The sequence below is a fragment of the Salvia splendens genome, chromosome 7 (assembly GCF_004379255.2).
Source record: "Salvia splendens isolate huo1 chromosome 7, SspV2, whole genome shotgun sequence".
In the NCBI taxonomy this organism is placed as follows: Eukaryota; Viridiplantae; Streptophyta; class Magnoliopsida; order Lamiales; family Lamiaceae; genus Salvia; species Salvia splendens.
The window spans coordinates 34,662,635-34,690,014 of NC_056038.1; the positions used below are offsets into that span (position 1 = coordinate 34,662,635).

Sequence of the window (27,380 nt, forward strand, 5' to 3'; positions counted from 1 at the left end):
CCCGAAAAACAACGATTAATAATTCTTTAGTTGGAAAGCTAATCTTTTCAAATCCATAATAATCTAACCTGCAAAAAGGTGGCAAAAAAAATTTCAATCAAATAAATGACAGTTAATAACGTCTCATCTATATAACGAAATCAAAGAAAACAAGGTTATTCAGAATTTATAGCAATATTTCAATGCCCTAATTTCAGCCTTAAAAAAAGCTGCCACCTTAAACAACAAGAACAAAATATAAACAAGATCTTTGCCAACATACACATTTCCACTGCAAGTCAGATTTAACCTACAATTACATCAACCTTGAATCAGTCGAAATAATGACAAACTCTACATGTTTTTTTCAGTAGCTGTTAGGCCTTGGCTGAGCTAAAGCACTATATGGCACAGGAGACGGACAACAAGTGTGGGGCTGTGGTTCTACCTGTGACAAGCAGCATCGATCCTAGAGTCATCTGCTCTCCATCAATACCAGTGCCAGGTTCATCTTGACACGACACATCATAAGAATTGTAGTTTGTTCCATGTATTAGTCATCCTTTTTTTGTTCTGCGGGTACACAAGAGTTGGCGTCCTCTTCAACAGAAAGGTTCCCGTCAGTCGCTTGTGTGGATTGCGAAGGATTGGCAGCAGTGTCTTTTGCATCATCAGGGGATTCTCCACTTTCAGTCTTGCAAGTATCTGCAGGCTCATCGGTGGAGGCTGGGGAAGCAGCTGGTTTGTCGGGTTGATCCACTAATTCCACCTGCAGTTCGCCATTGGGTAGAGATGGGAGTTGGTCTGCATCTGATGAGTCTGCGGTATTCGAGAGCCGAGGGTTTTCAAAGGAATCGGAATTCTCCCTCCACTCGACCCACTCGGTTGGTTTGTCAGATGAACTTGTCTGACTTTCTCCGGGACCATCCAACAATTCAGTAGGCATGTCATCAGCAGCATTTGATTTCTGTTCAGAAGGTTCAGATACAGCAGTATCTGCCAAGTCCTCATCTTCCTCGACAACGACATTATCAGCTCCTCCAACATCATCATGACCATCAGTGTTGGGGGACGAAGAAGCAACAGGAGCAGTGTCACGCTCACCAGCAGTTCTCCCATCTTCAAATGCAAACCAATTGGAGTTTGTAAACAGAGATCCACTGCAAACAAGATCAAAAATCAACACGAGTCCTTGCTATTTTGTTCAAGAAAATATTTAAATTAATATCAGATGAATATTCAGATATATTCCTTTAATGGAGACAAAAAAGTGACAATCAACTTTCATCAATCTTTGAACTCGTGGAAGAAAATTCAACTGTGCAAGTTCAACTACTTACTTTTCCTGGTTATCGCCCAACCTAAGTGAAGAAATAACAACTTCAGCAGATTCATCGTCAAAGTAAACATCCTGAAAAAGTTATTATAAAGATTAAATTTGACGATGTTGATATGATAAAATAAAAGGACAGAAATATGACTACTAATGGTAGTGCATAATTGGCACAGATATAAGTCCAAGATAGAGAGAGAAGAATATAGCAGAAACTAAATTCTCAAGGTATTCAATGCTGACAAAATTTCCTTCTATGACACCCAATGAGGACCCGATCTACAAGTCACTAAATACGACTAATAATCAAGACATAATTCTCAGTCATATGAATACCTCATCATCCCGCTCGATAGAACCCTGAGCCTGCAAAAAGCAAACAAATAAACTATTCAGCCAATGGTACATTTTAGCCTTTTAGAGCATCTATTTACTTCTAATCTTCTGGTGAGAACCAATGATAAAACAGAACAGTAGCAGATAAATAACTAAAACAAACCTCCTCAATGCCATCATTACTGTAGATTCCATATTGGAAGGCCTGGCTCAAATTATTCGCCAAAGCTGCAACATCATAATCTCTATCTTGGTAATCATCTTCATCACTATCTCTATTCCTATCCTGAAGTGCAGTGGGCCGCCTGCATAATCAGAGCAATGCCGCATCCATTACATGAGTTTGAGATATAGCTAAATAGACTATGCAATTTCAAAATGCTGTAGTCCAAAGGAATAATGCTGAAACAAGACCATATTCAAAAGAACTAGAGTCAACATGGGCATAGATGCAACTATGAGCAAAGCCACTTAGGGTAGTACCAATGCAATAACTCAGTTTCTCATGCATAGTCCATTTAGCTAATAACTATATCTCTCCATGCAAAGATGCAGAGACCCAAATTATTAACACTAACCCGCACGCCCACTGGAGGACATTCTCCACAGCGTTGCGCTTAACTAGGACATTTGTTTGCCAATCAACCCAATCACTATTCTCCTGCCAATGAAAAGGTAACAAATAACTTTCTTAAAAAATGTATCAGAAACTCAACAACATTGATGCCAAGCAAGATTCAAAATATAGTGAAAGATTGCCATTAAAAGTCTCCCTATACAGGCCCACACAAGGATAAAAACAATGCTACTTTGTTAAGATATATGGGTACCAGAAAAAAAAGGTCAAAGAAAGAAAGAACAAAGGCCATTTAAAAGTTAGGAAAGCATAACAGTACATCTTGGAGATAAGTTTAAGCCAACAGACAACTATGCCGCCTTCCAGTTGAAGATTGTCATTGGCCAGGAGACAGGGGTGTTTGAAAGCAGCTGTGAAAATTAACAGAAAAATGCAATAATAGACAATCAATAAAGATTGGACAAACCTGCAGAAATGTCTGTATGTCACTGTTCCTATTCCCCAATTGGACAAGTTTATTAGCAATTCGGGTTAGGTGACCAATATTCCCTATCCTGGGAGGTTCTCTTCCCTCCGCAGATACAGTAGGCTGCAAATACATTAATAAAGTTCAATTTTAAGGATGATTTTATTCTTTACCCCATATATAGAAGCCCAAACAATAAAAAAAGGCAGGAAGCAAATTGATAGACACCCTACAAGTTTGAACTGAGTATCAAATAATTACCTTGCTCGTATCAACAGTCAAAGTGAAGTTTTTTTCGGCTTCAAGAATCCTCCCAACGAGATCACAATCACGAAGCAGATGATCCACAAACTGAGGGTTCTTACTCTCGAGGCAAGATAGTACAATGAGTTCCACGTGATGATGCAAGAAATTATTGAATGGATACCTAAAAATAGAGAGTGATCAGATTTCTCATTCTCAATCGAAGTTATTAGCAGAAGATGGAATTAGGTAAATGACGTACTCGAAAAACAATTCCAGAATACGCTTCACAGCACCCAGCCGGATTAATTCCGTTTCTGCAACTTCATAGCTAACAGAGACCAAGACTGAAATGAACTCTATAATCTACAAGATCCATCATTGTTCAAAATGAGATTTTGGTTCATCAGCATTGATTAATTATCTTATTAAGACATAATGTAATATGACAGAGATACAAGAACGAATTAATATAGAGATGCAGCCAAGTGAAGTATATACAGAATGCAAAATGAGATTTGCAGTTATTTATTTATTGGACACAGAACATTATCAAAGAATCAACATCTGACACCAAACACTCCTTGAACAACAAAAGAAGTACCTTCAAACGACACTTTCCTAGAGGGGGTTGCAATTTGCCATAAGTAGTTAGCAAGATATGATCCTCTGTTGAAATATCCAAAAGCTTGAGCAAATCACCTGCCAAACAAACCAGTAGAGTTATCAAGCCAATCCCTAATAAACATTTGATAGCGACTAATACCACGCTTTTCACAGAATCTACTCATATAAGCGTATTTGAATGGAGACAATAAACAAACGAGCCACGCATTTTGATTGTAACTTTGTCATGAATCCATAATGGTCTACAGAAAGAAAAGACTGGAGTGGAAGCTTTCACTTGTTAGTACAACCAATGAAATCTGAGAACTAACCTAGTCCATCTAGCATGCCTCTGACAGTCTCAGGGCTAGCAGCAGTTTCTGATCCATGTGTCATTTGACGGGTATACATGTAATACGTTCCTGAAGTTAGCCTCTTGGGATCTAGCAATGATATACAGACGGACAGCAAGTTAACCAAAACAGATTTCGGCCGCGAGTCCTCCAGAGCGTGTCGGAACAGTCTTTCGATGAAACTGTGTCAACAATTGGTTCCAACCAAGATAAGAAAACAATGTGACGTGGGAAACCAAGAACCAAAACAGGTATAGACAAATGGACCTTGGGCTGGAGATTTTTGAAGCTAGTCCGGACGGAGCATATCGACTGATTGCACAAAGTGTTTCTGAAGCATTAGCATGTATTTCAGGGCAGTCCTGCAAATATAAAATAGAGCACAAATCAATACCTCTGTGAAACAAATCAGTCGTATTCATGGGGAATTTGGCATTAAAATAAGCATTGAAAGGTTTCATACATCAAAGGGAATTCACTTAACACCCCCACCCTACAATATGAAAACAAAACTAAACTAGAAAATAAGATAAAATAAAATTTAACCAAACATAAACAGATAAATATAGTACTCGTACGAATTAATTAACATATACAATGCAAGTAAATCTGTGACTGAATAACTTTTGCTCCACAATAATGAAGGATAATAAGTAAAAGGGGCACAACTATTAACCAACTATACACCCTCAACAATCAGAAAAGAAAGTCAATCTCCAGTCATTGCACCCACTCTAAATTAACCAAACCCTAGGGTAAAGAAGACAATGCTGTCAAGTCAGGTTATACATGCTTACTGCAACTTACAGATGAACTATATTTGTCAACAATCATTTCCAGCACATTCATATCTTCCAACCACTGCATAGAGTCCGCGCAGTTGGTATAAATATGTTCATCAGCGCCAATTAGACGAATTAAAACCTGTTCAGCAAGAAACGTATTAGTATTTTAAACAAGTACACCTGGTAAGCCTAGGTGAGGATGGGGTTTTCGAGGAAAGGATTGTATAACAGCATACCTCCATTATAGATGTAATTCCAATTAGATCGACTAGCCTTTTAATGATGTCCTGATGATCCTACAAAAACATGAAAGAAGCTCCTTGGTAAATGCAATTAGGTAGTGTAGAGCAGTAAGTAGGACGATGAAAGAGGAAATTAAATTCCAACATACTTACATTAAACAATTTAGACAAAAGAGTACTGAATTCTACATTTATTTAGAACAATATCTAAGAAATGGAATTATAGAAATCATGAATATAAACCCTGGAATGACTGAAACAAGTTAGTGTGCTGAAACAGGATAAAAGGTTATGCATTTAGGAATTAAGTTCTCTAAAAACATGAAAATAGACTGTAAAGTAAGAGAGAACATGCTCCTTCTTTGTTTGGAATGATATTTCCAGCTACTTCTCAGTTTAGAAGGACGCAACAATGTAACATAAGAGAGAACATGTACACAGACTGTAAAATAGAGAATAATTTCCATCCCCATTACTATGCATAATGTTGAAACATTAACAAAAGGCTTAGATTATGTGTCTTTATGTTCATATAAACTATATTTGTCTTTCAGATGATAAACATAATGAGTACTGCTTTATCAGCACGCAAAAATCGCAGATTTATAAATACAATTGAACTCACTCGTATGTAATTTGTTAAAGTTGTTGTCTTCCGCAGCAAGAGGCACACAACAACCTGGAATATCAAAGATCAAGGCATCAAACAAACCAGCAAGAAATTCAAAATAACCAAAACAACGATAAGCAACATGATTGGTCATTGATTCATTTGTTGATAAACCGTACCTTGCTGAAATAACCAGCCAACAAAGTGCTATGGGGACGCTCGGGTTCCAGGAAAGAAAACAGCATGTCCATTAACTGTGAGCCAAAATAAGGAGGTAACTAGTGTAGTTCCATAAAAAATGCCTAAATGTGAGAGAGACGAATCGAGATGACCGAAAAAGGAAGAAAGAAGAAAAGACAGCATTGCAAATTCCAACCTCCTCATCCTCTATCAAGGCCTTAAGAATTATATCAACCTCACAAGTGAAAATCTCACAAGCAACGAAAGGTAACCTGTTGAGAGAAAGAAGAAAAAATAAATAAGTCGTATTTATTTGAATGCAGTGCACTGTACAATTTTTATTGAGAGGATTTTGGTATGAAGATGATTGGAAACAAAATACAGGTAGAACAATGTGTGCATACTTGAAAGTTCGTTCTTTTTCGGCACCTACTGGAGGCTCTTCCACGATGTATTGAACTAGTTGTTTTACGTTAGCTCTTTCCCGCAAACTGCAAGAAAGCCAAGCTATTAGCTGAAAGTATGCCAGCAACGAAAAGGGTGTTATATCCAATTATTACCAAAAAATTATGACTGGACTTTAGCAGTAAAATATATTTCCCATGATTGCAGCAGAGAAAGAAAACAGTTCATTCTTAGAGATCAACAAGAACCCATGAAGAATCAGTTACTACACAAACTACTTAGATAAGAATCAAATCAATTATAATGTTCTCCTCCTCTCGTCTTAACCTATATAACAGAGTCTTTTTTACTTATAGCATGAGTTGGTGAGCATTTGTGCCCATTACTGTGTAAAACATTATATAAGAACACTCGTAAGTGATGCTATACTATTCTATACTATAGAACAAACATTTGATATACTCAATTACGAACACCTAGATCTCCCACTCCAGTTTCTACACAATGGTCAATACAGTGATTAGAAAACATAAAAAATGTTTAAATACAGAGAAAACAGACTATCACAACAAATTTTTGGGGCAAGTGAAATTGGATCTCACAAATTAATGAGGCGGCCATTGAGAGCTTTGCATTCCTGGATGATTTCATCCTCATCCAATAGCTCCTCCAGCGTAAAATCATCTTTATCCAATATGGTATCCACCTGATATTAACACGGTAAGAAAGTAATAAACATTGCATACTCAATCATCCCACAGAGTAATCATACTTAAATCAGGTTAGCATGACATCATAAAATAAATACCATTCCCAATTCTGAGCATAAAGTGCAGTCCGCTATAAATTTATAAAGCTATACCAATATAAATTGAAGGTTTGCAGTCGAAGTTAGCGAAGGTAAATAAAAGACAAATGTCTTCCTAGATCATCCTTCCGCCAATAAAGGTTCTACGGTTATGTTCAAAGAAAGACTACGAATCTCACGCAACTCACTCCGTCATCCTGATTTCCTACTTCCAGCTTTGAGTGCCTTGTAGTTATTTTTTCTCAATCAAATAAGGTATAAATCTCACTAACATGGAATCTCCTGCCTAGCCTATTCAAAATAGAGAATCCATCGTACGAATACCACTGGACGGACTTTAGGAACAGACAACAGGAAAGTCCGCATCGATCTGTACCACCTACACATGGCAACCACGTGTGACACTCTACTAGGCCAATGTTACATCTCCAATCAAGAGAGCTCCGCCACTGCACATGGCTAACAGATACTACTAAATAATGCAAAACTCCACCGGTAGAGTCTCCCCAATGAAAGAAGCCCCATTTCTACCCAACAAATCTCAACAGCAATCCAGAAAACGAAACCCAACGTCCAAGAAACAGCATGCCAGCAAGATTCGATCCAACAAACATAAGAAACTATCGAATAAACAAGATCGCGGGCACTCACTGGGGATGCAGTGGAGAGACCAGCCATGCGCCAGAACATGTTGAGTTCCCGAAGTGCGGCGATCGAATTGCAGAATTGCACTCAGATCTGTCAACTCAAAAACCCTAGCTCATACACCCCGCTGAAACTCCGTATCACAATCTCTGATTCAATAAAATCCCTGAAATTTCAACCCAAATTAATCACAACTCGCAAACCTTTGGGATAATCCAAGACACAAGCACCCGCGGATTCTTGTGTTGGATTCAATTTCACAGCAATATTTCACTCAATAGATAATGAGATGAATATGTGAAACTATATTACCTGCGGATGTGTGTGGGAGAAATTATGAGATTTTTTTCGGAATTTACAGAAAAAAATATCAATAAACCGGAAATAAATATCCGTTATTCAATTAATCATAGTTTTGAATCTTTTGATTAATGTATGTGTGTATAATTACCACATGTGTATTTTTTTTACTTATTTTGTGTATATGGCAAGAAAAAGACGTGAATAAATCCTATACTTTTTAACATTACTTAGTAAGTATTATTAGTATAATACCATGACCTGACGTCATAAGAAAATTATTGGAGATTAGTTTCAACCTAAATTATTAGTTAAATTAAACTCATTAATTTAAGAGTGACAAAGGAATAATAGTTTTGTAAGAACTGTAATTATTGGGGTATTGGTTTAAGTCTCTTTCACAATAACTTGTTGGTCAATTATAGGATAATGATGATTTGAATTGAATTTTAAATTGTGTGGTTTTGGTTTGTGTTTATTGTTAAAAGTAATAGAGGCGCTTTACGTTCAATTAATTATATGTCAAATTTGAAATGGATCTCGACTTTAACCCGAGAGATTAAATAAAATGTTTTTCTTGGCGAGGGTGAAATGATAGTGTTGACTATAAATGAAGAATCTCGCATTTACAGTATATCATACTTATCTTTGTGCTAATAATATCAACAAGTTATTTATTTTATTCCAATATAAGTAATTCGTATTATTTTTATGATCATCCCATTATTAGTATCCCACTTTTAAAAATGAATTATATACTTGTAGATCAGAACAATGAGATTTAGAAATAGGTAGTGTGGAGTGTCATAAATCTAGAAGCTTTAAATACAAAATAGTACAAAATTCATAATTTGCATATTCAAATGAAGCAAGCCACTTATAACAGGACGACACGACATATTAGTGTTTCGAATTAAAATGATAGCCAAATCCAGACAGAAAGTAGTCTTTTTTTGGTAATCTTAGGTTTCAAAGTTTGAGCAATCAAAAAAATTAAGGGTAGTTTAGTAATTAGACCGCAAAGGGCACCCGAGTAATTCTCTCCAGATTTAAGGCGAACCAGTTGGCGTGTTCTGATTGGCCACACGACTCTCACGCACCAAGTACAACTGCTGCCCCTCTCCAAACACGGCAGAGCCGCCACCGCCGTCGGCGTTTTGCGCCGCCCCTTCGCTCATGTAAATGGAAAGAAGGCTGACGTCCGTGGCCCCAACTCCACTCGAAGAGAGGTTGTTCCCGCCGGAGTCCCCTACTCGCCGCGGAGAAGCCGTGGTGGAGCACTCTCCTCCGCCGCCCAAGAAGCTGCAGCTCGGCGTCGCCGCCACACTCCTCCCTCCGCCGCCGCAAAGCGGACACGAAGTCGCCCCCTATCAATCGCATCCACCGATTATTTATACTAGCAAAAAAAGAAGCTAATGCAAAAAAAAAAAACGGATTGAAAAAATACGGCGGAGGTGGAGGAGGCGGAGCGGTAGGTGGTGCCGTCGTTGTCGACGGTCCATCCGGCCTCCTGAGCGAGGTGGCGGAGGACCTCGTTGATGTCGGCGCGGGGGGAGAGGCGGTAGCCGCCGTGCTTGCGGAGGCCGTGGAAGATGTTGGTGGTGATGGAGCGGCGCTGCCTCTCTCTCATCTTGGTCCTCTCTCTCTCAAGAGCGCTCCGGCCATTGGCGCTTCGGCCGCCCTCCTTCATCATCAATCTCTCGTTTTCTTCTGTGTTTGTTGTGTTGTGTGATAATGATTTATTTGTGGCATGAAAAGCTTGTTTTGGTTGCATGAAAGGGTCGTGGTTTGAGGAGTTAAGACAGTCAAAATGCATGTACTTTTGCTCAACGTACACATGGCAGTAGAGGGACCAAATTTTTATTCTCTTTTCATGGAATTTTTGTTTTATTGTAGATTAGTCTAGTTGGGCTGGTCGACTATGCCTAATGATGTATGGGTCGGGTTAGAATACAAATTTTTTAATCAAGACACGTCCATTGATCGAATCATCGAATAAAAACTTGGCATGAACTTGCCCGAGTCTCTTTCAAAGCTCGTAAATTATGATCCGTACTGGATAGCTCGTCGCCCTCATTTTTACCATGGCATGATTTACATGATGTACAAAGAGAATTTGTGTGAAATGAATTCACAATAGAAGAAAATGGAGGGGGGGAGCATTATTAGCTATCCTTACTCGGTTACTCCTTAGGCAACTCAAGGTCCGGTGTTTGATCAAGAGCTTCGATTGCTGAGTTATCAGGTTGCTGCAATCTTGTTCTTCAGGCTCCTACAAATTAAATTAGAAGAAACGTGCATCGGCTTTCATAAAAATGTGGCGAATAAGACTTTTACGCAATGAAATTGTATAACAATGACGAGGGTCGTATTATTTTTGCAAATTTCCTTTTAGCAAACCTTTATCCAACTCTTAACTAAGAGGAGGAGAGTGCGGATTGTTCAACTAGACTTAGAATTGTATGCTCCAATCATATGTTATATGAAGTTCACCACAAAACTTGTTCCACTCCTTTTTTAGAATACAGCATTTTAGTTTACTATTATGCAGCTCCTGAATACAGTAACTATATATATGTGCAAAGCAAATAAAAGCTTCCCTCATGTTGTTTTTCTCTCCACATGAATCACGCTTCCACTTCGACATACAAGATCCTCTGCTTCAAATTAAGTGCTTAGGGAAAATCATTGATATGATAACCAAAATTTTCACAAACTAACTTTGTAATTTTTGACAGCAGCAAACACATTCTGTCATGCTATGAATCTTATCTAATCCATATTGCTAAAGAAGCATCTAAAATCATCATAAAATATCCAATAAATAGATTTCCAAGCAGAGATTGTTCAATATCCTTCGAACTTCGAAGAATGTAAAGCTGATCTGCCCTATCTCAGTTTGAACTTTGATCCTTCTATTTGAAATCTATGTTTGTGAACAGAAACATCTCAAATAAAATGGTGGAAGATTACTCACATGAAGCTGAATGTCATCAAATTTATCCCTTGATTAGGAATATAGGAGACAACGGTTAACCGACAAAATTATGCAATTAAACAGACTAGGTATTGTGATGGGGAGACCTAATCATGGCACCAACAACATTTTTTGCAGCTGAACATGATAAAGTTCAATCTGCCATAACTATGTCATCATCAAACATATCTACTCATTTCACAGGCTAAATTATCATCATCATCACGAAGCAAAAATCTTGTTCAAGACCTATGAGAAACTCTTCTTAATTTCTCAAATAATATCACTAATGAAAAAGGAAAGGAACACAGGTTAACTCTGCAAACATCTAAATAAGGATAAAGTTCAATCTGCCATTGTCATCATCAAACATACCCAAACATTTCACAGGCTCTATCATCACCATCAATCATAAAATATTATCACTAATCCAAAAGGCAAGGAACACAGGTTAACTCTGCAAACATCTAAATAAGGCAACTATATAAAAACGAATCAACCTACAAACCATCATTTTTAGCGCCATAAACTGTGGGGAATCGAAAGTTAAAAGCCAAAAACGGAGAATTCGGCATACCTCCGCTTCAGAAAGATGTAATCCAGGTCCGATTTCATGGATCGCAAGAGGCGCGTGTTCTTCGCAAAATCAGCATGCACTTCCATGAAGCAATTCTCCGAATACTCGTTAAAGTGGGACAACACTGCATTGCTGTCTTGCAATCTCCCCAATCTTCGTATTCAACTCTTAGAGCTACTAATTTCTGCAAATTTATGGCTGAAAAAAAAACAATTGACGAGAAGATATTTTAATCGAGTATAACGCCCGAAAATTGTTGGCGTCCATCAATACTAATACATACATACATGAGATTTTGTGATTGTTTGATCGAACTAAATCTTGAGAATCAACTAGAGTTCTAAATTCCCTCGAAATTTCGCTGGATGCCGATTCTATCGACTCCTTTTCTGAATCCGCCATTTTCAATCACTCTTTCTTCTTCCTCGTTTTGGTGTAAATATCCGAAACTGGATCTAAATTTGGGATAAAGTTAGCAGGCCTTATTGGGCCTCAATCATGGATATGTAAATAGAACATTTGAGCTTTTAATATTAGCATTTTCATAAATTCCAAATAAGTTATTTCCATTGATTTGTAGGTGTCAATGGGTCGATTTAGTGGAGCCCGACATGGCCCAGGTTCAATATGGGTTGACCCAAGGCTGTCCGACAAAAATAGAATGGGCACTTGGGATGGGCCTAGCCGTCGTACTTCAAAATTCAAAATTTTGTTTTATACTTCATCCGTCCACGAAAAATAGTCTCATTTGGGACGATACGAGTTTTAATGAGAAATTGATAAAGTAAGAGAAAGTAGGAGAAAAAATGGATAAAGTAAGAGATATAAGGAGAAAAAGTGGGTAAAGTATGAGAGAAAAACTTTCCATTTTTAGAAATGAGATTATTTTTGTGGACATCCTAAAATAGCAAAATGAGACTATTTTTTATGGACGAATGGAGTATAGTATATGTATGCAGTGAAATTATCTTTAATTTGATATATGTTGTGCGAAAAAATAATTTAAATCGAGAAAGTTATATGCGTTTTAAAGTTATGAGATATTTTTCAAATTGACTTTAATACTCTTATTGACGTTTTTTTATCGTATTGACCTTCCGAGACTAATGATTTAGGCCCTTAATTTAAATATCTAATGGCTATTATTTAATTATAATTAACAATTAATTACTTAGTTAGCAATATAACACTCATCATCCTTTTATATCTGAACTAATCAAATAATATAAGGACGACGTCGACATCCATTAGTACTTGCCATTTGCCGCATGCGATATTAACCTATAACATTTTCACCAGTGACATTTGACACATTAATTTTCATTCATGCGTATTATTCAAATAAATCATTTACCGCATGAATTTATAATAATGAATGTCTACGAAAATTGGCAATGATACAAACATTTAGTTGTTCATAGTAAAGATAGTGCACTCATCTTCAATTTCAAATTAATAATTTGTTCAATATGAAGTTTATTTATGAAGTAAGTTGTAATATTAATGTTAAGTTAGTTTAATGTTCAGTCTAGTAGATAAGATAATCGTGAGATACAATATTGGATAACTCAAAATAGAGATTAAATCATTAAATTGTCCTATGGAGTTAGATGGTTAATTATGATATACTCCCTCCGTCCCATAAAATAGAGACTTTGGGGATGACACGAGTTAATATGGCACATATTAATTTGTGTAAAAATGGCAACCAAACAAAAAATAAGATAACATAATACTTTATATGTCCCTTTGTAGTGAAGTCGTTTCATTTTCAGCATTTGTTTTGGAAAAATGATAATAATAAATAATTAAAGTAGAGAGAACGTAAAGTATGAGAGAGAACTCTTACTTTACTCTTTCTCCACTTTAACTACTCCTATTTATTAGTATCATTTTTTTAAAATAAATGTTCAAAATGAAACGCCTCTACTGTACGAGGACTGATGGAGTACTATTTGATTACACGTAAACATGACAATCCAATGAGCCATTAATGTCATGCACCAAAATATGTCAACTAGGATACTACATTATCCCAAATTCCAATTTTCATTTATCCACAATCATATCTAGACTCATATGTTGAAAGAAAAGCTTAATTCACACCAATTTTAGTCATTTCCAATAAAAGTTTGTAAAATTAATCAACCAATAACAATTAATAGAATGTAAAGTGTGAATGGGTAAAAGTAAATAATGATTGTATTTCTGCAATACATGCTGAGAAAAGCAAAGTAGCCAAAAATTCAACTTATCCCACACCCAAAAATTTATTTCATAGTTTGCTTCCACAAGAAACCACAGAAAAATAATTGCATCAATAGTTGGTCAACAAGGATCTTCAACAGTACCAATTCATTCATTTGAGGGACACTGATTTTTCACTGAAAAACTATTTAGTCACAATTTATCAAATATAAGGCCAATATATTCCTAATTTAAAAGTGATAGTATATAAATAAATTAATAAGCCTGACTTAGTGCATTAATCGAATTTACATGTATAATCTTCTCCACATCCTAGGGAATCTAGAAAAATGTTTATGAACGATCATAATGTAATCAAATAACATTAGTCAATAGATATTTGCCTGTCCTATAATATACACTCCCTCAATTCAAATCTTATGTATCATTTTTTTTCCAACTACCCGTTTCATATTTTATCATTTTTTTATTAAAATTTGTATGGTCTACTATTAAATGTATTATTAAATAGATGAAGGAACTACTACAATTTAATCACAATATGGTCAGTTATAACTTATAACCTGGATATATTCGTAGTTTATTATTTAAAATAATAAAGTGATTTCAAATACTTCCTTCGTCTCACAATAAGAGTCACATTTTCATGGGCGGACCCAAGTGTATTGGGGGAGGGGCTTCAGCACTCGATGATTTTTTTTTTACTTTTTTTATTAATTATTTTTAAAATTTATTCAAATTTAGTGTAAATTACAATGTAAAAGCCCTTATTAATTAGCTAAACTACTCAAATATATACTTTAAAACAAAATTTAGAAATCTCAGCCCCTATTAATAAATATTTCTGCATCATCCACTGCACACTTTGTCATTTTACCATAAATGATAAGTAGATCTCACATTTCACTAACTCACTTCACTCACATTTTATTATAAAATCAATACTATAAAAAAGTGGGTCACATATTCCACTAACTTTTCCAACTCACTATTTTTTACATTTCTTAAAAGTCATATCCACAATAAAAGTGACTCCTATTGTGGGATGGAGAGAGTACTGCAAAGAAAAATTTTTTTAAGGCGGACACCGGCGTGCCGGACGTCCGCCTTTGTGCAAAGGTGACGCGGATACGGACGTCCGTTGCGGACACCGGAGTTCCGCGGCGTTCCCGGGACGTCCGTGCCGACGTCCTTGTGGACGTCCGCCATTGCATTGACCCCACGGACGTCCGCGCGGACTTCCCGATTAATTTATTATTATTTTTTTAAAAATTCTATAAATACGGCTCGTTGAATTCCATTTCATTCGCCCCACTTGTATTAACGAGTATCTCTCTCTAAATACTTTTCTTTCGAAGATAAATGGAGAACCACGATAGTGATTCCCCCGCCACGAGCGAGTCACAGGGACCGATCTTTCGAAATTTTAATTCCGTAAATTGTTTAATTTGATGAATTTGTGAAATTTTATTATTGTGGGAAGTCCGTCGGGATGTCCTTAGGGATGTCTGTCCCTGTGCAGTGGGATGTCCTTATGACGTGGTAATGCAGTGAGAAGTCAATATGACGTGACAGAAGGTGTTTTTGGGATGTCCGCGGGGATATCCGCCGGGACATCCGCACCACTATGGATGCCCTTAAAAGTCATGTCCACAATAAAAGTGGCTCCTATGGGATGGAGAGATTACTTACTGCAAAGAGAAAAATTGTTAGCAATATCCATAAATGCTTATTGCATATTCAAAGCAACCGTACCATGAAAAGAGGATTGAATTGCACGCTTGTCTGAGCAAATTTCGAATAACTGAGATATATGTGAAATGGACAAAACAAAATTAAAGTGGAGAGGGATGGCCATTTTATTTTTTGCCTTTTTATTAATTCTTGCCTTAGAAAAGCTTACATTTTTTGTCGTCTATTGTAAATGAAATTTATGTCGTTGAAATTTCAAATATAAAAAATCATATGGGTTCATAATTTTCATACCAAACCTAATTCATCAAGCTTTTGAGAGAAATGATAAGCTTCCATTAAAGCAAAAAAATAAATAAAGCGCCACTATTATATTATTTAGTAAAGTATTTAATTTATGAGATGGACCTTATTTTAAAACGTACGCAAGGAGTGAACATTTAAAATATTGTCGCTTAATTAATTGATATTTTTTTTTCATAGAATTCCATTTATAGATGTGTTATCTTCTTCCCTACCAAATAGTATGGGCTAAGCATATACAATGACGAATTCACATATAGTCGACTGACCCCACTTTTCGCCAAAAAGATTCATTATATCCGGGCATTAAAGTTGTTATTGATCACACGATACGGTAACTCTAGCCCAGCCCAGCCCAGCCCCTCGGACTGGGGTTTATTTCTCTTTCAAGTTCACGATTATATTTTTCATTTTATTTAATCTCACGAGTTGCGTTTTCTGAGTCCGACATAGAAGTGCGGGGGACCAATTTAAAGATATTCGGTTGGTGGTTCACATACACACAGGCAAATGAGTTCACGAGACATTGTTTAGTTCTTTGGAGGCATGCATTTGACCTTGACTCCCTATCGCTTTTTCACTAAATGTTGCTTTCAAAACCTTACCTTTTTCATATTTCAACGTCCAACATTTCAATTTGCAACCAACCAAATCATCACATAATAGTAGTAGTAGTACCCACCGATATCATTTTGCAGATTTTGCGTCACATCCTTCAAATTTATTCCATTATTATAATTGTAATCATTAGTATTTATCATTTAGGACAAGGTCTCTTTCTTTGTCTCTATTCACACCTCTCTTAAAATTAGAGATTTTGATAACAATAGTAAAAAAAAATACGTGAAATAATATTAGTAGAAGAATTGAGAATTTTTTATTCTTGGAAAAAGATGTGATGGCAAAGAATTGCTTCATTCAACTTTTTACAATACAAATTATACGAAATACGATGAATATGACAGAAAGTGTTAATAAAACATCGATCATCCGTTATATATATTTATAACTAAATACGAATAAAATGAATTAATAAATTATACATTTACTAAAATGCATGCATATAGGATATAAATTGACCGATATTCTAAAATAGTAAGATAAGAGGAGTAATATTTTGTAGAGCTTCATGTAGTTCCCAAACTAATGCCGGTAAACAGAACGTAAATAAATAATTACCTATAAATAAATAAGATTCTATCATATTATTTACTACCAAAAAATAATAATTAGAAGATGATAAACAAAGTACCTTGCTTCCATATATAACATAATAGTAGTAGACATCTCAAAAGTTAATAATCTCTCTCAACATAAGTTCTAGCAAAATCAAAGGTACAAATAACTTAAGCAGCTGCTGCAAACCAGTGCAATTGTCATATAGTTAGGAGTTTGCTCTGTTTCTTTACACAAAAGACCAGTTCATGAACATGAAAGCTAGGCAGTGATTGGCGTCGTCGTCGTTCAGGACCTTCCATGCGACGGCCTGCTCATACGAGACGGGCCTGCCCATGCTCGACACACAAACTCCCGCTGGCAGATAGGCAAAACCCTAACAAAAATGCAACGGTAGATATTGAATACACTCATCGTAAGGGGGGAAAACTAGTTAAGTCCGTGGTAGCCGTACCTGCTGCATGATCTTGGAGAACTCCGAGAGGAGAATCTTACGACCGGCTTCATCTAAAATCTTCTCCAGCATTATGTCCTGAAGGGCGACCAGGGTCGTCTCCAGCATGTCGAGCCCTGCCTGGTTTGCGAATGTGAAAACTGCGGATGCCTGCCATTTTTATGAAGAAAATAGAGATGAATATAGAGAAATAGAAGAGGTTTTAAAAGTTAAACTAAAAGATAAGATGACTAACATTCATCTTAACAGTGCAGCACATGATTGCGTCGCTGTGGTGCCAAAGTTGTTTAAGAACGGCATCGCCTGCTTGTGAGTCTGCCTGAAGGAGTTCCCCACCGGTGTGCACACTGGGATATAATCTTATAAGTCAGCAAGTTTAAATAAACAAGCTCGTTCCTTGCGGCTCTTCTAAATATCCAGAGATAAAAAAAGATACCTATAGCTCCTGCATATCCACTGTGCTAATGTCACAGCCTCAGGTGAACCTGGGAGAGGCTTTGGTACCATATGTGAGCTGAGTTGAGACGGGGCTATGGCCATGGCGACTCTTTGAACTGAGGCAACAATGCTTCGTACATATTGACGGGCCATAGCAGCAACGCTCTCTTGATAGTGATTTTCAAAAGTGAACTGGAACGCAATGGTTAGGACGGACCTAAGGTTCTGATTGCTCGTATCAGCTTCACCAGCTGAGCGAGGTCCACCATGTCCTACATCGAGGGCTGAAGCCAAGTCCAGTGTTCGATTTGCTGCAGGACCATCCTGTATCATAAAGATAATAGAATAATTTATAAGAATAACGAGTATGCACGATTTCAACATGCAATTGACCGAGAGAAGCTAGCAAGGAGTAGCACCCAACTGATTTAGGTTCCAATGGAATGACACGGAAACCAGATGGAAGCAAAGGAGCATCATCACCAAATGATTCATCTATCGGTGCAAAAACAAGCTGAGCGCAAGCCCCAGTGGCTGTCTCATCAATCCCACTGCATAACTGCACGGACGCGGGGATACATTCACGATACGAACACCATAGTCAACACAATTTAGTAATGACATCTACAAATCTGTTTTCCTATTGTCAAAACCTGTAATAAGTACATATCTCTCGACAGAGCTATGTCTTCGGGGGAGAATGCATGGCCCTCCAAACGAATCACCTCCAGAAACTACATTTTGAAACCAATTATTCCACGAATTGCCATTGAGAGACAAACCAGACAGGCGCAAGAAACAATGTGTTCATAAAAGTACCTCTTCATGCTCCACTGTCTGCGCCAGAGGTAAAATGACTTGGCTACTAGGAAATCCGCCAGGCTTTGAACACGGAACTGCATAAGGACTAGCTTTAAGAGAAGCAGCTGAGTAAACATCAACGCCATAATCAGCCCACTCCGAACGATGCTCTCTTAGGAAGCGAACAAGCAAAGCAGGGGGCACATTCTGCATCGAATATATATTAGGGAAGCTATCGAAACTATCCATCTGGAGTGTAATAATAAGCTAGAACGTAGATAAGAGATCATGATGGCATTGGAAATGAAAAGCTGATGTAGATTACATCATTTCTTTGTCAAGAAAACGATAAACAAAACTGACCTGGAGAAGCATTGATGCCCGTGCACATAGGACTCCCCCAAATGTTGGGAGCATTGACAAATTGTTATATTGAGAACCAAGAAATTTGCTCGGGGAAGGGTTAATAGCAATGGTTACATCTTCCACTCCATCGCTGCTCATTATGGACCAACCATCATCAACAAATCCATTGACAGCATCATTGAATCCCCTAATGGTCATTCACCATAAGCAGGCAGCATCAGAAGAATAATTGGAAGAAAATGGGCATGAGATCATGGAAACGCATGATCGAGGTAAGCATTTTATAATAATTAATAGCGGAAGTCATTACTCACCTACACAACCTTTGACTTAATGCCCTGAGAACGGCAGGTTGACGACCACCTGAGTACTGGACCTCCCCACTGGTTTCTTGAGCTATTTGTCTTATGTGACGCAAAGCCTAAACATACAGAATGAGTAATTTGTTACATACATAATCAAAGACATGAACCAGTAAAGACACTAAAATGAAATGCGAGGCAGCTAACACCTACAGCCATAGTCATCTTCTGTGCTAGAATTTTGGAAGATTCGTAGAGAGGCCTCAAAACTTCAGGAACACTGGAAGCCTGTTACAAACAAGCCCATGATATATGACACCAGTGAATGATGACGGACAAACATGTAACAAGTCAAAATGCATTGGAAGAGCTGAATGAAAGCCTCCTAAACATTGTTGGTGAGTTCTTACATCAAAGTCAATGTGATCGACAATGTGGATAATTGATCCGCCACCCTCACAAGGTCGGATCAGGTACCCACTTGGTAGCATTTCAGATCTGACAAAGCAAGTGGCAGGGGGGCCAGCTGGACCACCAGTGGAAGATGTTAACGACCTCTCACAAATCTGCCAAAAAAAGGTTATGCTGTCATTAAAGGCAACACCTGCTGACGGCATACAGATGCTTGAGACTCGCCTCCTTTGATGTTTAATAAGAGAAAATTAATATGAAATTACAGAAAATAGGTAAGTGCTAGGATTAGATACCACTAGACTGCCATCCTCCAAGCTAGTAATATATCTTAACGTCCAAAAGTCACGAGCAGATGCCAATGTTGTTGGTGCATATACCTATGGATCAGAGTGGATTTATTTAACATTTTATGAAGCTGTTATTCCATATAAATTGCCTGAGGCCAAAGCTGTTATTCTATACAAATTGCCTGAGGCCAAAGCTGCACAGAACAACATACAGACTTCCATCACAACAATTGTACCTGCATATATACAAGCTCTATAGTCCCTCCGTTTCCTGTGGGAATTGCACTTGCTACATCAAGGCAACGGCAGTCACGGAACCAAGAGAGACGATCTTTAAGAATTTCAGCAACCTACAAAGGAAAGTTAGTCTGAGTAGAATTTCAAATGGGAAAAGACTCGCCACAGATTATGGGCAACGTAAAGAAAGTTCGATTACTACCTTCGTGGGTTCAAGACTCACGAGGCCACAGGCTCGTGCTGCAACCCCACTACAATTGCGGGAAACAGCGACAATGCCAATAGAATCCGGACCAGGCTGCACATGTCATATAAGAGATGTTACCATGTAAAGCTGAGAAAAAAATAGAAGACAAACCAAAACATTACGAATCATTTACCTTCATCCCAATCATCTGTACCCAGTCGACAGCAGTTCCAGTAGCCTTACCAAGAAACTCTGCCAGGGTCTCCTCAGCAATTGCGAGAAGACTACAAAGCCACAATTCAAACATCAAAAAAGACTAAACGAAATGATAAAGAAGCAAAATCAGTTCAAACTTCTCGGACAGCCAACGCATGAAACCTGAAAACACCCAATATAGTAGGCAGCAGTAAGATAATTACCCAGCTGGGCTATTAGCATCCCTCTGAGGATACTGAGGAGTTGGGTTTTGCTGTTGTTGCTGACCACTCAAAACCACCGAGTCACAGCTAGCATCAGTGGTCGAGTTAACCTGTTAAAACACTAGTAGAATCAGTTTGAAGTAACATAATGACAAGACACAAAAGCCAACTGGTTAGATTATTAAATTAAAACAATGTAACATACAAATAATAGTATTACAAACTTACGGTGTGCAGCTGCTGACGCATGTAACCATTTTCATAAACCAGATGCGAGACCTGGTTCTGAAGGCGATCATTCTCTTCCATAAGCAGCTTGTTCATGGCAGTCAGCTTCCTATTAACAGTCTGGAGGCGAGATGATTCTTTCCTCTGTTTCTCCCGGCATCTACAAACAATAAACAAGGAAGTTGTTCATTGCTTAATGCAATGCATACAGGATATATTTTTTAAATCCCACGCATATGAGAGGCTAATAATGCAAAAAGCAAAATACCAATAATCTGACAGATAGAGTTTATTAATAAATGTATCATGAATAATCAACCGAGCAGTCAGACAGGACTACTTTAAAACAACTCTGTGACTCCATATACTGGAAATTCAATAAAGAACCAGCATTTACAGTTTAAAAATACTAATTGCATCCAGAACAAGTGAGCTCGAAAACTAAAAAATAATGTTTAAAAGTCGCATTAAAAAGCAAAACCTAAAAAGTAAACTTCTTAATGATGACTACCAACTGGAAAACTCAGTAGTGTTCAACCCCGGAGAGAGATCTGATGGACATTTATTGTATTCATTGAATGAAGATCTATAAGGAAAGGGACTGGAAGTGAAGATAAAGCAACTAATAACATGACTCTTATGATGATGAAGGGCCATCTGAAACATATTGACTGAGCACTAAGATATCAAATGGCACAAATTTCAGATGCAGATTTCATGAAAATTCAGAGATTTATCCGCCGTGTAAATGTTCTTAAGCGAAAAAGCAATCCAAATTTCACCTCCCAATTCGATTAGCTAAAAGACTAATATGAGCCCTCAATTTTTTCCTAATGAACCATGTACAGAATACTAGGTTATTTTGTGTCATTCTTCCATTTCAGGTGTTCAAAAATAAATTGAAAACCGCCATTTTTTGGAGAAGAGTTGAGAAAACGTTAAGGTTTGGAACCAGAAGAAAAAAAATATATAGTAACTCCTGTTTACCAAATTTTTTTCCCAAAATACTAAATCTAATTGAGGAGGATGGATAAGCAAACAATAAAAACATCATTCAAGAAGAACCCGAAAAAAACACAAAGAACTTTCCAAATCCTTTAAAAAACTCCACACTCATATGTCCCAGCTCCCAACAGCCTTGAGAAACATGTGTACCTGCGGTTCTGAAACCAGACTTTGATTTGTTTAGGTTCAATGTTAGAAAGAATGGGGCACTCCCTAATGAGCTGCTGCCTCCTCAAAGAGCTAGGCTTGGGGCATTCAGCATAAACCCTCTCGAGCGCATCAACTTGCTCCGGCGTGTACCTCACATACTTGCTCGCATCCAATTGCTGCTGATGCTTGCTACTGCCGCTGCTGTTACTACTGTCCCTGTGCATAGAAAGCGCCATCCGAAACACCCTCGCAGAAAGACTGAATCTTTGGTCGTTGGAAGAAAAGTAATGACGGTTTAGATGGTTGCATGAACAGGCAGGCTCTCTTCACACAGAGAGCCTACTCTCTCACTCATCAAGGTTGTGGCTTTTGTGTCTTGGTTATCTTCTCTTTCCTAGACTAAGGAAGAGAGAGATATAGAGGAGAGCAAGGCAGGAGAAGGACTGGTGTTGTTTATTGGAACAGAGGTCCCTTGGTTTTTATCCAAGAACCCAATCTCGAGAATTTCAGAGAAAGTGAAATTTGGAGAGAGAGAGAGAGTATAGAGTGAGATAAGAGGGTAGATAATAAAGTCAGTCACAAAACCAACCCACAGGACACAGGAAAAAGAAAAAGAGGGAATTTCAGAAGGAAGGAAACAGGAAACAGGAAACAAGAAACAGGAAACAAGAAACAAGAAACAAGAAACAAAAAACAAAAAACAAAAAACAAAAAACAAAACAGGATAGACTATTTCCGATGCAAAAAAACGCCAATAATTTTGACCACTTGATCAAAAAACGATAGCTTCAACGAGTTGCAGAGGCAAAAGGGGTTAAAATCGTTGAGGAAAGGCCAGATTTTTTTTGGTCTGAAAAAGAAAAGCTGGGTGAGTAATATCATCAAACACGTTCAATGCAATCAAGTGAGGTGCATATAATATAATGATTTATTAAGAAAGGGTATTCGGTTTTACTGGAAATTGGGAAGTAAAAAAAAGTGCACAAACATGGAAATATTAAAGAAACACTGAACAGTGAAAAGATTGAAGATAGTAAATAGAAGGCAGAAGAGATGACTTTATGGGAAGCAGACTGGCAGCCACATTTTTGAACAAGTAGAGCTTCTAGCTGGTAAACCTGTAGCTTCCCTTCATGAAGAAAAAATATTAATTCAAATTAAGTAAACAGATCTCCCTCCCTCTATAATCTCTCTCCATTTGTATGGTGGAGATGAATGTGGCTGTGGCATATGAAGTGTACTGTATTTGATAAAATTGGTAGAAGTATAAACGTAATTGTACATATAAATTTGTCAGAACGTAGAGACGGTTATACTTGGTAACTTAATGCGATCATTGTGGGCGTCCAAATATCAAATTTAATTGAATTTTTTAACCCATCATGGAGTAGGTCATGAGATAGGCTACCTCCTCGACTTTATTCGCAATAACCGTGAAGTTTGATAAATTTTAGTTCGTCCGTTAACTTTAAAAACTAGATAAGAAAATTCTGAAATTTAAATTTGTTTGTAACAATAAAAATTAAGTGAAATTATATCTTAATGTCATGCGAATGGATGTCATCGTCAGTGAAATAAATGATGTCGTCTATCCATAAACAAGCTTACATTGTTCGATTGGAAAATATCATCAATATATTACACGTAATCGGTCATTTTTTTGACCAAGTTTTCAAATTATGAGACAATCCATAATATGACCCTAATTCATGATTTTCGACAATTTAGTCTAATTAATAAACTAGTTTTGGGTAGCTCATCACACAAATTGTATATAAAGGTGGGCCAGTCCAAGGATATTACAATAACTTCATGGGCCTACAGGCCCACATGCGTCGATCCACAAAGAATGCTGCAAAAGCCTTTAAAAAATATTTCTAATTCTATTTGAATTATGATTAATAAATAAAGGTAGTCATTTTATGATTATTATTTTAAATTCAATTATATAAAAAATTAAATAAATTAAAGATCCAATAAAATTAAAAGAATAAATCTCTAACTCAGCTTTTCTAGTTTCACAAAGTTACTCTATCCTCTCATAAATAGAATTAATGTTTTCCACGCTTATATTTAAATTATTTAATACACGCTCCATATATTGAATAATGGAAATACCTTGGAATTAATTATTGATGTCTCAGCATGCTTCCACAAACATGATATCATTATTACGCTTTCATGCACTAAATTTTTTGTTGGGAATGGGACCCGCGAGACGCTAACAAATGTACTTCCTCCGTCCCATTAAAGATGACTCACTTTCCTTTTTCGTCTGTCCCAACCAAGATAACTCTTTACTTAATAAGGAAATAATTAAGAAAAAATAAGGGATTTTAAGGGTAATTAGTTAACCCTAATTAATTCACTAATTAACTAAACTTGAGAACCCACCCACCCAATTGACCGCCCACCTTCCAACTTCACTTTGGAGAAACCCTAGATCTAATCGGCAATCTCGTTCTCCGGCAATCATCTCCGGCTCCGACACCACAGCTTTCGATAAACTCTTTCATTGTCTTTTCCTTTCACCGATCTTCTTTATGTTTGTGTTAATAGCGCAGAGGACGCCACCCTCCCCGCAATGACCGACGAGAGCGGTGAGGTTTCCGACGTTGCCCTTTCAGTTTTCCCAAATTTCAGGCGTATTGCCGATTTTTACGACGGAGATGGTGGATGAATCTACCCTGGCCAAGTTTGACGGTAAAGTGACTGAATTTATTCGTTTTTAGCATCGCATTTGGCTTTTGGTTATTGAATTTCTTGATATTTCGATTGTTTCTTCTTTTTTTTCAAGAAATTCTCATCTTGAATGAAAATTCCCAGGTCTCGATGGGGTTAAACTATCCGGAGAAGCCGAATTTCAGTGCTTGCCTCCTAAAAAATTTCTTAATGGATCTTCTTAGTTTCACATATCAAGTTAAGAAAAAAGCAAATGAATTTCATCACTACGAGATTTAACAAGAAAATTGGAGGCAATTGTAAGATTTTAATGCCTAAACTGCTGCTTGTTTTTATTGATTTTGGGTTTGTTCATGACAGATACTTCAGACCGTTTATTGTTCACTGATTATACTGCTTGGCTATGTTTCTTGGTTGTTGGCTATATATTGTTGTTGGCAAGTGAGTCGATGTGCTGGTTATGGTGGTGTGGTGGTTGTTGGCTGTGGTTGTGGTGTGTTGTTGTAATTGTGGTGTGTTAGCTTCATTATGCATTAACATTAGTCACCATCCACTGTATTGCATTAACAATTTAACATTAGTCACCATCATGCATTACATTAACATTAATCTCTATCGAAAATAGGATACATAATTTACAAAAGATCATTGCATTCAATCCATCCACTTTGATATGTATGGATCTTTACAAAATAAGAGCATTTCAATAAGTGATGCATCTTAACAAAAAATCATTGCATTCACTGCTATACAATGTTAATCAGCATGGATCTTTACAAAAAAAAGGTTGTATCTTTTCAAAAAAACTAGTGCATCCTGTCAAAAATCATTTATCATCTACACAATGCATTCACATGACATCAATAGGCTCCAAGCCCAGAGCTTGAACTATTGTGCCTATTGCCTCACTGCATCCCATGTCTTGGAGATATTTGATGCACTGCATTGCTAACTCTAAAGGAACTTGCAAGTTCTGTTGGAGTTCATGTGACCTTCTCAATGCATCTTTCCTCATGTGTGGCAATTTGTAATCGTTGTGTCCATTCACTTTCATGATTTCCAGCATGCAACATTGTAAACTTATAAACACATTGTCAAGTGTAGTCGGGCTCAATTATGCAAATGACTTCTCAACTGCATTCACTAACTCATCAACATTCTTGCATGCTGTCTGGACTTGTAGAGATTGTATGGCTCTGAAAAAACCCAAGTCATTAACATTTGTATCTGGTGAATTTGGTGGTTGTTGTACCAATCTAATGTCAAAACCAGATTGTTGTGTAGCCAATCTGAATTCTGGATCACTATCCAGAATGTGAGGTTTTGTATTGTCTTGTTGTATATAGATTACTTTAGGAGTAAATGCTGGCCATTTTGAGACAATGGCTGGTATGATCTACAAGTCCAATATCAAATTCATAATATCAATGCATAAATTACAGAAATTTCTCAAAAAAATATTTTTTTTGCATACTTTGTCTCAATATTAAGCGCATAAAATCAATGCATAATGTTGGGATTCGCACACACAAGGCTTTCACACACTCAAGAAGATCACACACACACTCACTGTTGTATGAGATCACACAATGCAGAAACACACACACTCACACTTTGAGTATTGAAGATGATAATCTTGGAGAGAAACTGGAAAACTCTTTATTGATTAAACTCCTAAACTACATACACGGTTTTTGAGCTATTTAAAGCTCTACAATCAAGTAGCAACTGCTACTAACTAATTACAACAAGAATCAAGAAAACAAGAAGAATAACCGCTACATCTCAGCTAACTAACTGCTGCTCCAACGGCTAGTTTCTCTAGGTTGCTTCTTCCTTCTCGGCTCAAGACCGAACTCCCTTCTCGGCTCAAGACCGAACTCCCTTCTCGGCTCAAGACCGAACTCCCTTCTCGGCTCAAGACCGAACTCCCTTCTCGGCTTAAAAACCGAACTCCCTTCTCGGCTAGTTCCAGCTCAAAGCCGAGCTTCCTTCTTCTGCCTTCTCGGCTAGTTCCAGCTCAAAGCCGAGCTTCCTTCTTCTGCCTTCTTCTCCCAACTGAAATGAGCACTCCATTATTACAATTCTCCACCTGAGGGCTCATCTCAGTTCTTGCACAAACATTGATCAACTTCTTGCAATGATCAAACTTGTCTCTACCTAGAGACTTTGTTAGCATGTCAGCCGGATTGTGCAAGGTGTTAATCTTAATCACCTTCACTCTCCCCTTTCCATCTGTATTCAGCTTGGATTTGTCCACCAAAATCCAGGTTTTGTTCTTGAGTAAAGACTCTATTTCTTCATTCATGGCCTCTATCCATCTCTCTCTGTCTTTGCTTCTCATGGCCTCTTTATAGGTGAGAGGATCAGCAATATCAATACTCTCAGCAGCACACAGTGCATAATAGACCATATCTGCAAATTTCTCAGGAGGCTTTGCATTTCTCCTTCCCCTATCTCTTGCAATCTGGTACTCTCTGGTAGGATCTGCTGTGGGCTCATCATTTCTTCTACCTTGAGCTGGAGCACCATCACCCTCTGGATCAGGTTCATTTTCTGAGTCAGTGTCTCCACCTGCTCCTAGGCCAACTCCCATAGGCTCCACCTTG

The 27,380-nt window shown here is 37.4% G+C and overlaps 3 protein-coding genes across 4 annotated transcripts; all 3 read right to left on the reverse strand.

Moving 5' to 3' along the window:
- Nucleotides 1–106: 106 nt before the first annotated feature.
- LOC121811408 (serine/threonine-protein phosphatase 6 regulatory subunit 1-like) lies at nt 107–8,034 on the reverse strand. The gene is made up of 20 exons (XM_042212262.1): nt 7,881–8,034; nt 7,575–7,734; nt 6,718–6,821; nt 6,115–6,201; nt 5,907–5,982; nt 5,710–5,784; nt 5,546–5,599; nt 4,915–4,974; nt 4,701–4,817; nt 4,161–4,255; nt 3,873–4,075; nt 3,539–3,636; nt 3,197–3,300; nt 2,953–3,118; nt 2,692–2,814; nt 2,227–2,309; nt 1,812–1,953; nt 1,649–1,678; nt 1,320–1,390; nt 107–1,139 (listed from the first exon to the last, which is right to left on the reverse strand). The coding sequence occupies exons 2-20, from the start codon at nt 7,611–7,613 to the stop codon at nt 533–535; spliced, it is 2,334 nt and encodes a 777-aa protein (XP_042068196.1). The 5' UTR covers nt 7,614–7,734; nt 7,881–8,034; the 3' UTR covers nt 107–532.
- A 667-nt stretch (nt 8,035–8,701) lies between these two features.
- On the reverse strand, nt 8,702–11,855 carry LOC121811409 (protein BZR1 homolog 4-like). Of its 2 annotated transcripts, none has more exons than XM_042212263.1 (4): nt 11,710–11,855; nt 11,423–11,620; nt 9,316–10,140; nt 8,702–9,235 (listed from the first exon to the last, which is right to left on the reverse strand). In XM_042212263.1, exons 3-4 carry the CDS (start codon nt 9,682–9,684, stop codon nt 8,918–8,920), a joined length of 687 nt encoding a protein of 228 aa, XP_042068197.1. In that variant the 5' UTR covers nt 9,685–10,140; nt 11,423–11,620; nt 11,710–11,855; the 3' UTR covers nt 8,702–8,917. The 2 variants fall into 2 exon arrangements, with proteins under 2 accessions (XP_042068197.1, XP_042068198.1); XM_042212264.1 differs by having other exon boundaries at nt 9,316–10,525.
- A 4,999-nt stretch (nt 11,856–16,854) lies between these two features.
- Nucleotides 16,855–23,235, reverse strand: LOC121742083 (homeobox-leucine zipper protein ATHB-14-like). Its single transcript, XM_042135115.1, has 18 exons — nt 22,090–23,235; nt 20,935–21,094; nt 20,707–20,816; nt 20,481–20,571; nt 20,303–20,398; nt 20,100–20,213; nt 19,870–19,953; nt 19,573–19,728; nt 19,376–19,450; nt 19,175–19,281; nt 18,858–19,047; nt 18,513–18,701; nt 18,347–18,427; nt 18,118–18,252; nt 17,692–18,017; nt 17,491–17,602; nt 17,256–17,405; nt 16,855–17,177 (listed from the first exon to the last, which is right to left on the reverse strand). Exons 1-18 carry the CDS (start codon nt 22,323–22,325, stop codon nt 17,031–17,033), a joined length of 2,559 nt encoding a protein of 852 aa, XP_041991049.1. The 5' UTR covers nt 22,326–23,235; the 3' UTR covers nt 16,855–17,030.
- Between the last annotated feature and the right edge of the window lie 4,145 nt (nt 23,236–27,380).

Bases quoted from the DNA above. Each gene is read 5' to 3' on its own strand.
- LOC121811408 (XM_042212262.1), bottom strand. From the start codon at position 7,613: ATGTTCTGGCGCATGGCTGGTCTCTCCACTGCATCCCCA. The intron at 4,076-4,160 runs GTCCATTTGTCT...TTGTTGACACAG, and splicing joins TCAAAAATCTCCAGCCCAAG to TTTCATCGAAAGACTGTTCC. The intron at 1,679-1,811 runs GTTTGTTTTAGT...TGCTTTTTGCAG, and splicing joins GTAATGATGGCATTGAGGAG to GCTCAGGGTTCTATCGAGCG.
- LOC121811409 (XM_042212263.1), bottom strand. From the start codon at position 9,684: ATGCATTTTGACTGTCTTAACTCCTCAAACCACGACCCTTTCATGCAA. The intron at 9,236-9,315 runs GTATTTTTTCAA...TGCGATTGATAG, and splicing joins CCGCCTCCTCCACCTCCGCC to GGGGCGACTTCGTGTCCGCT.
- LOC121742083 (XM_042135115.1), bottom strand. From the start codon at position 22,325: ATGGCGCTTTCTATGCACAGGGACAGTAGTAACAGCAGCGGCAGTAGC. The intron at 21,095-22,089 runs GTACACATGTTT...TATTGTTTGTAG, and splicing joins GTCTGGTTTCAGAACCGCAG to ATGCCGGGAGAAACAGAGGA. The intron at 19,954-20,099 runs GTACAATTGTTG...TCTGATCCATAG, and splicing joins TAGAGCTTGTATATATGCAG to GTATATGCACCAACAACATT.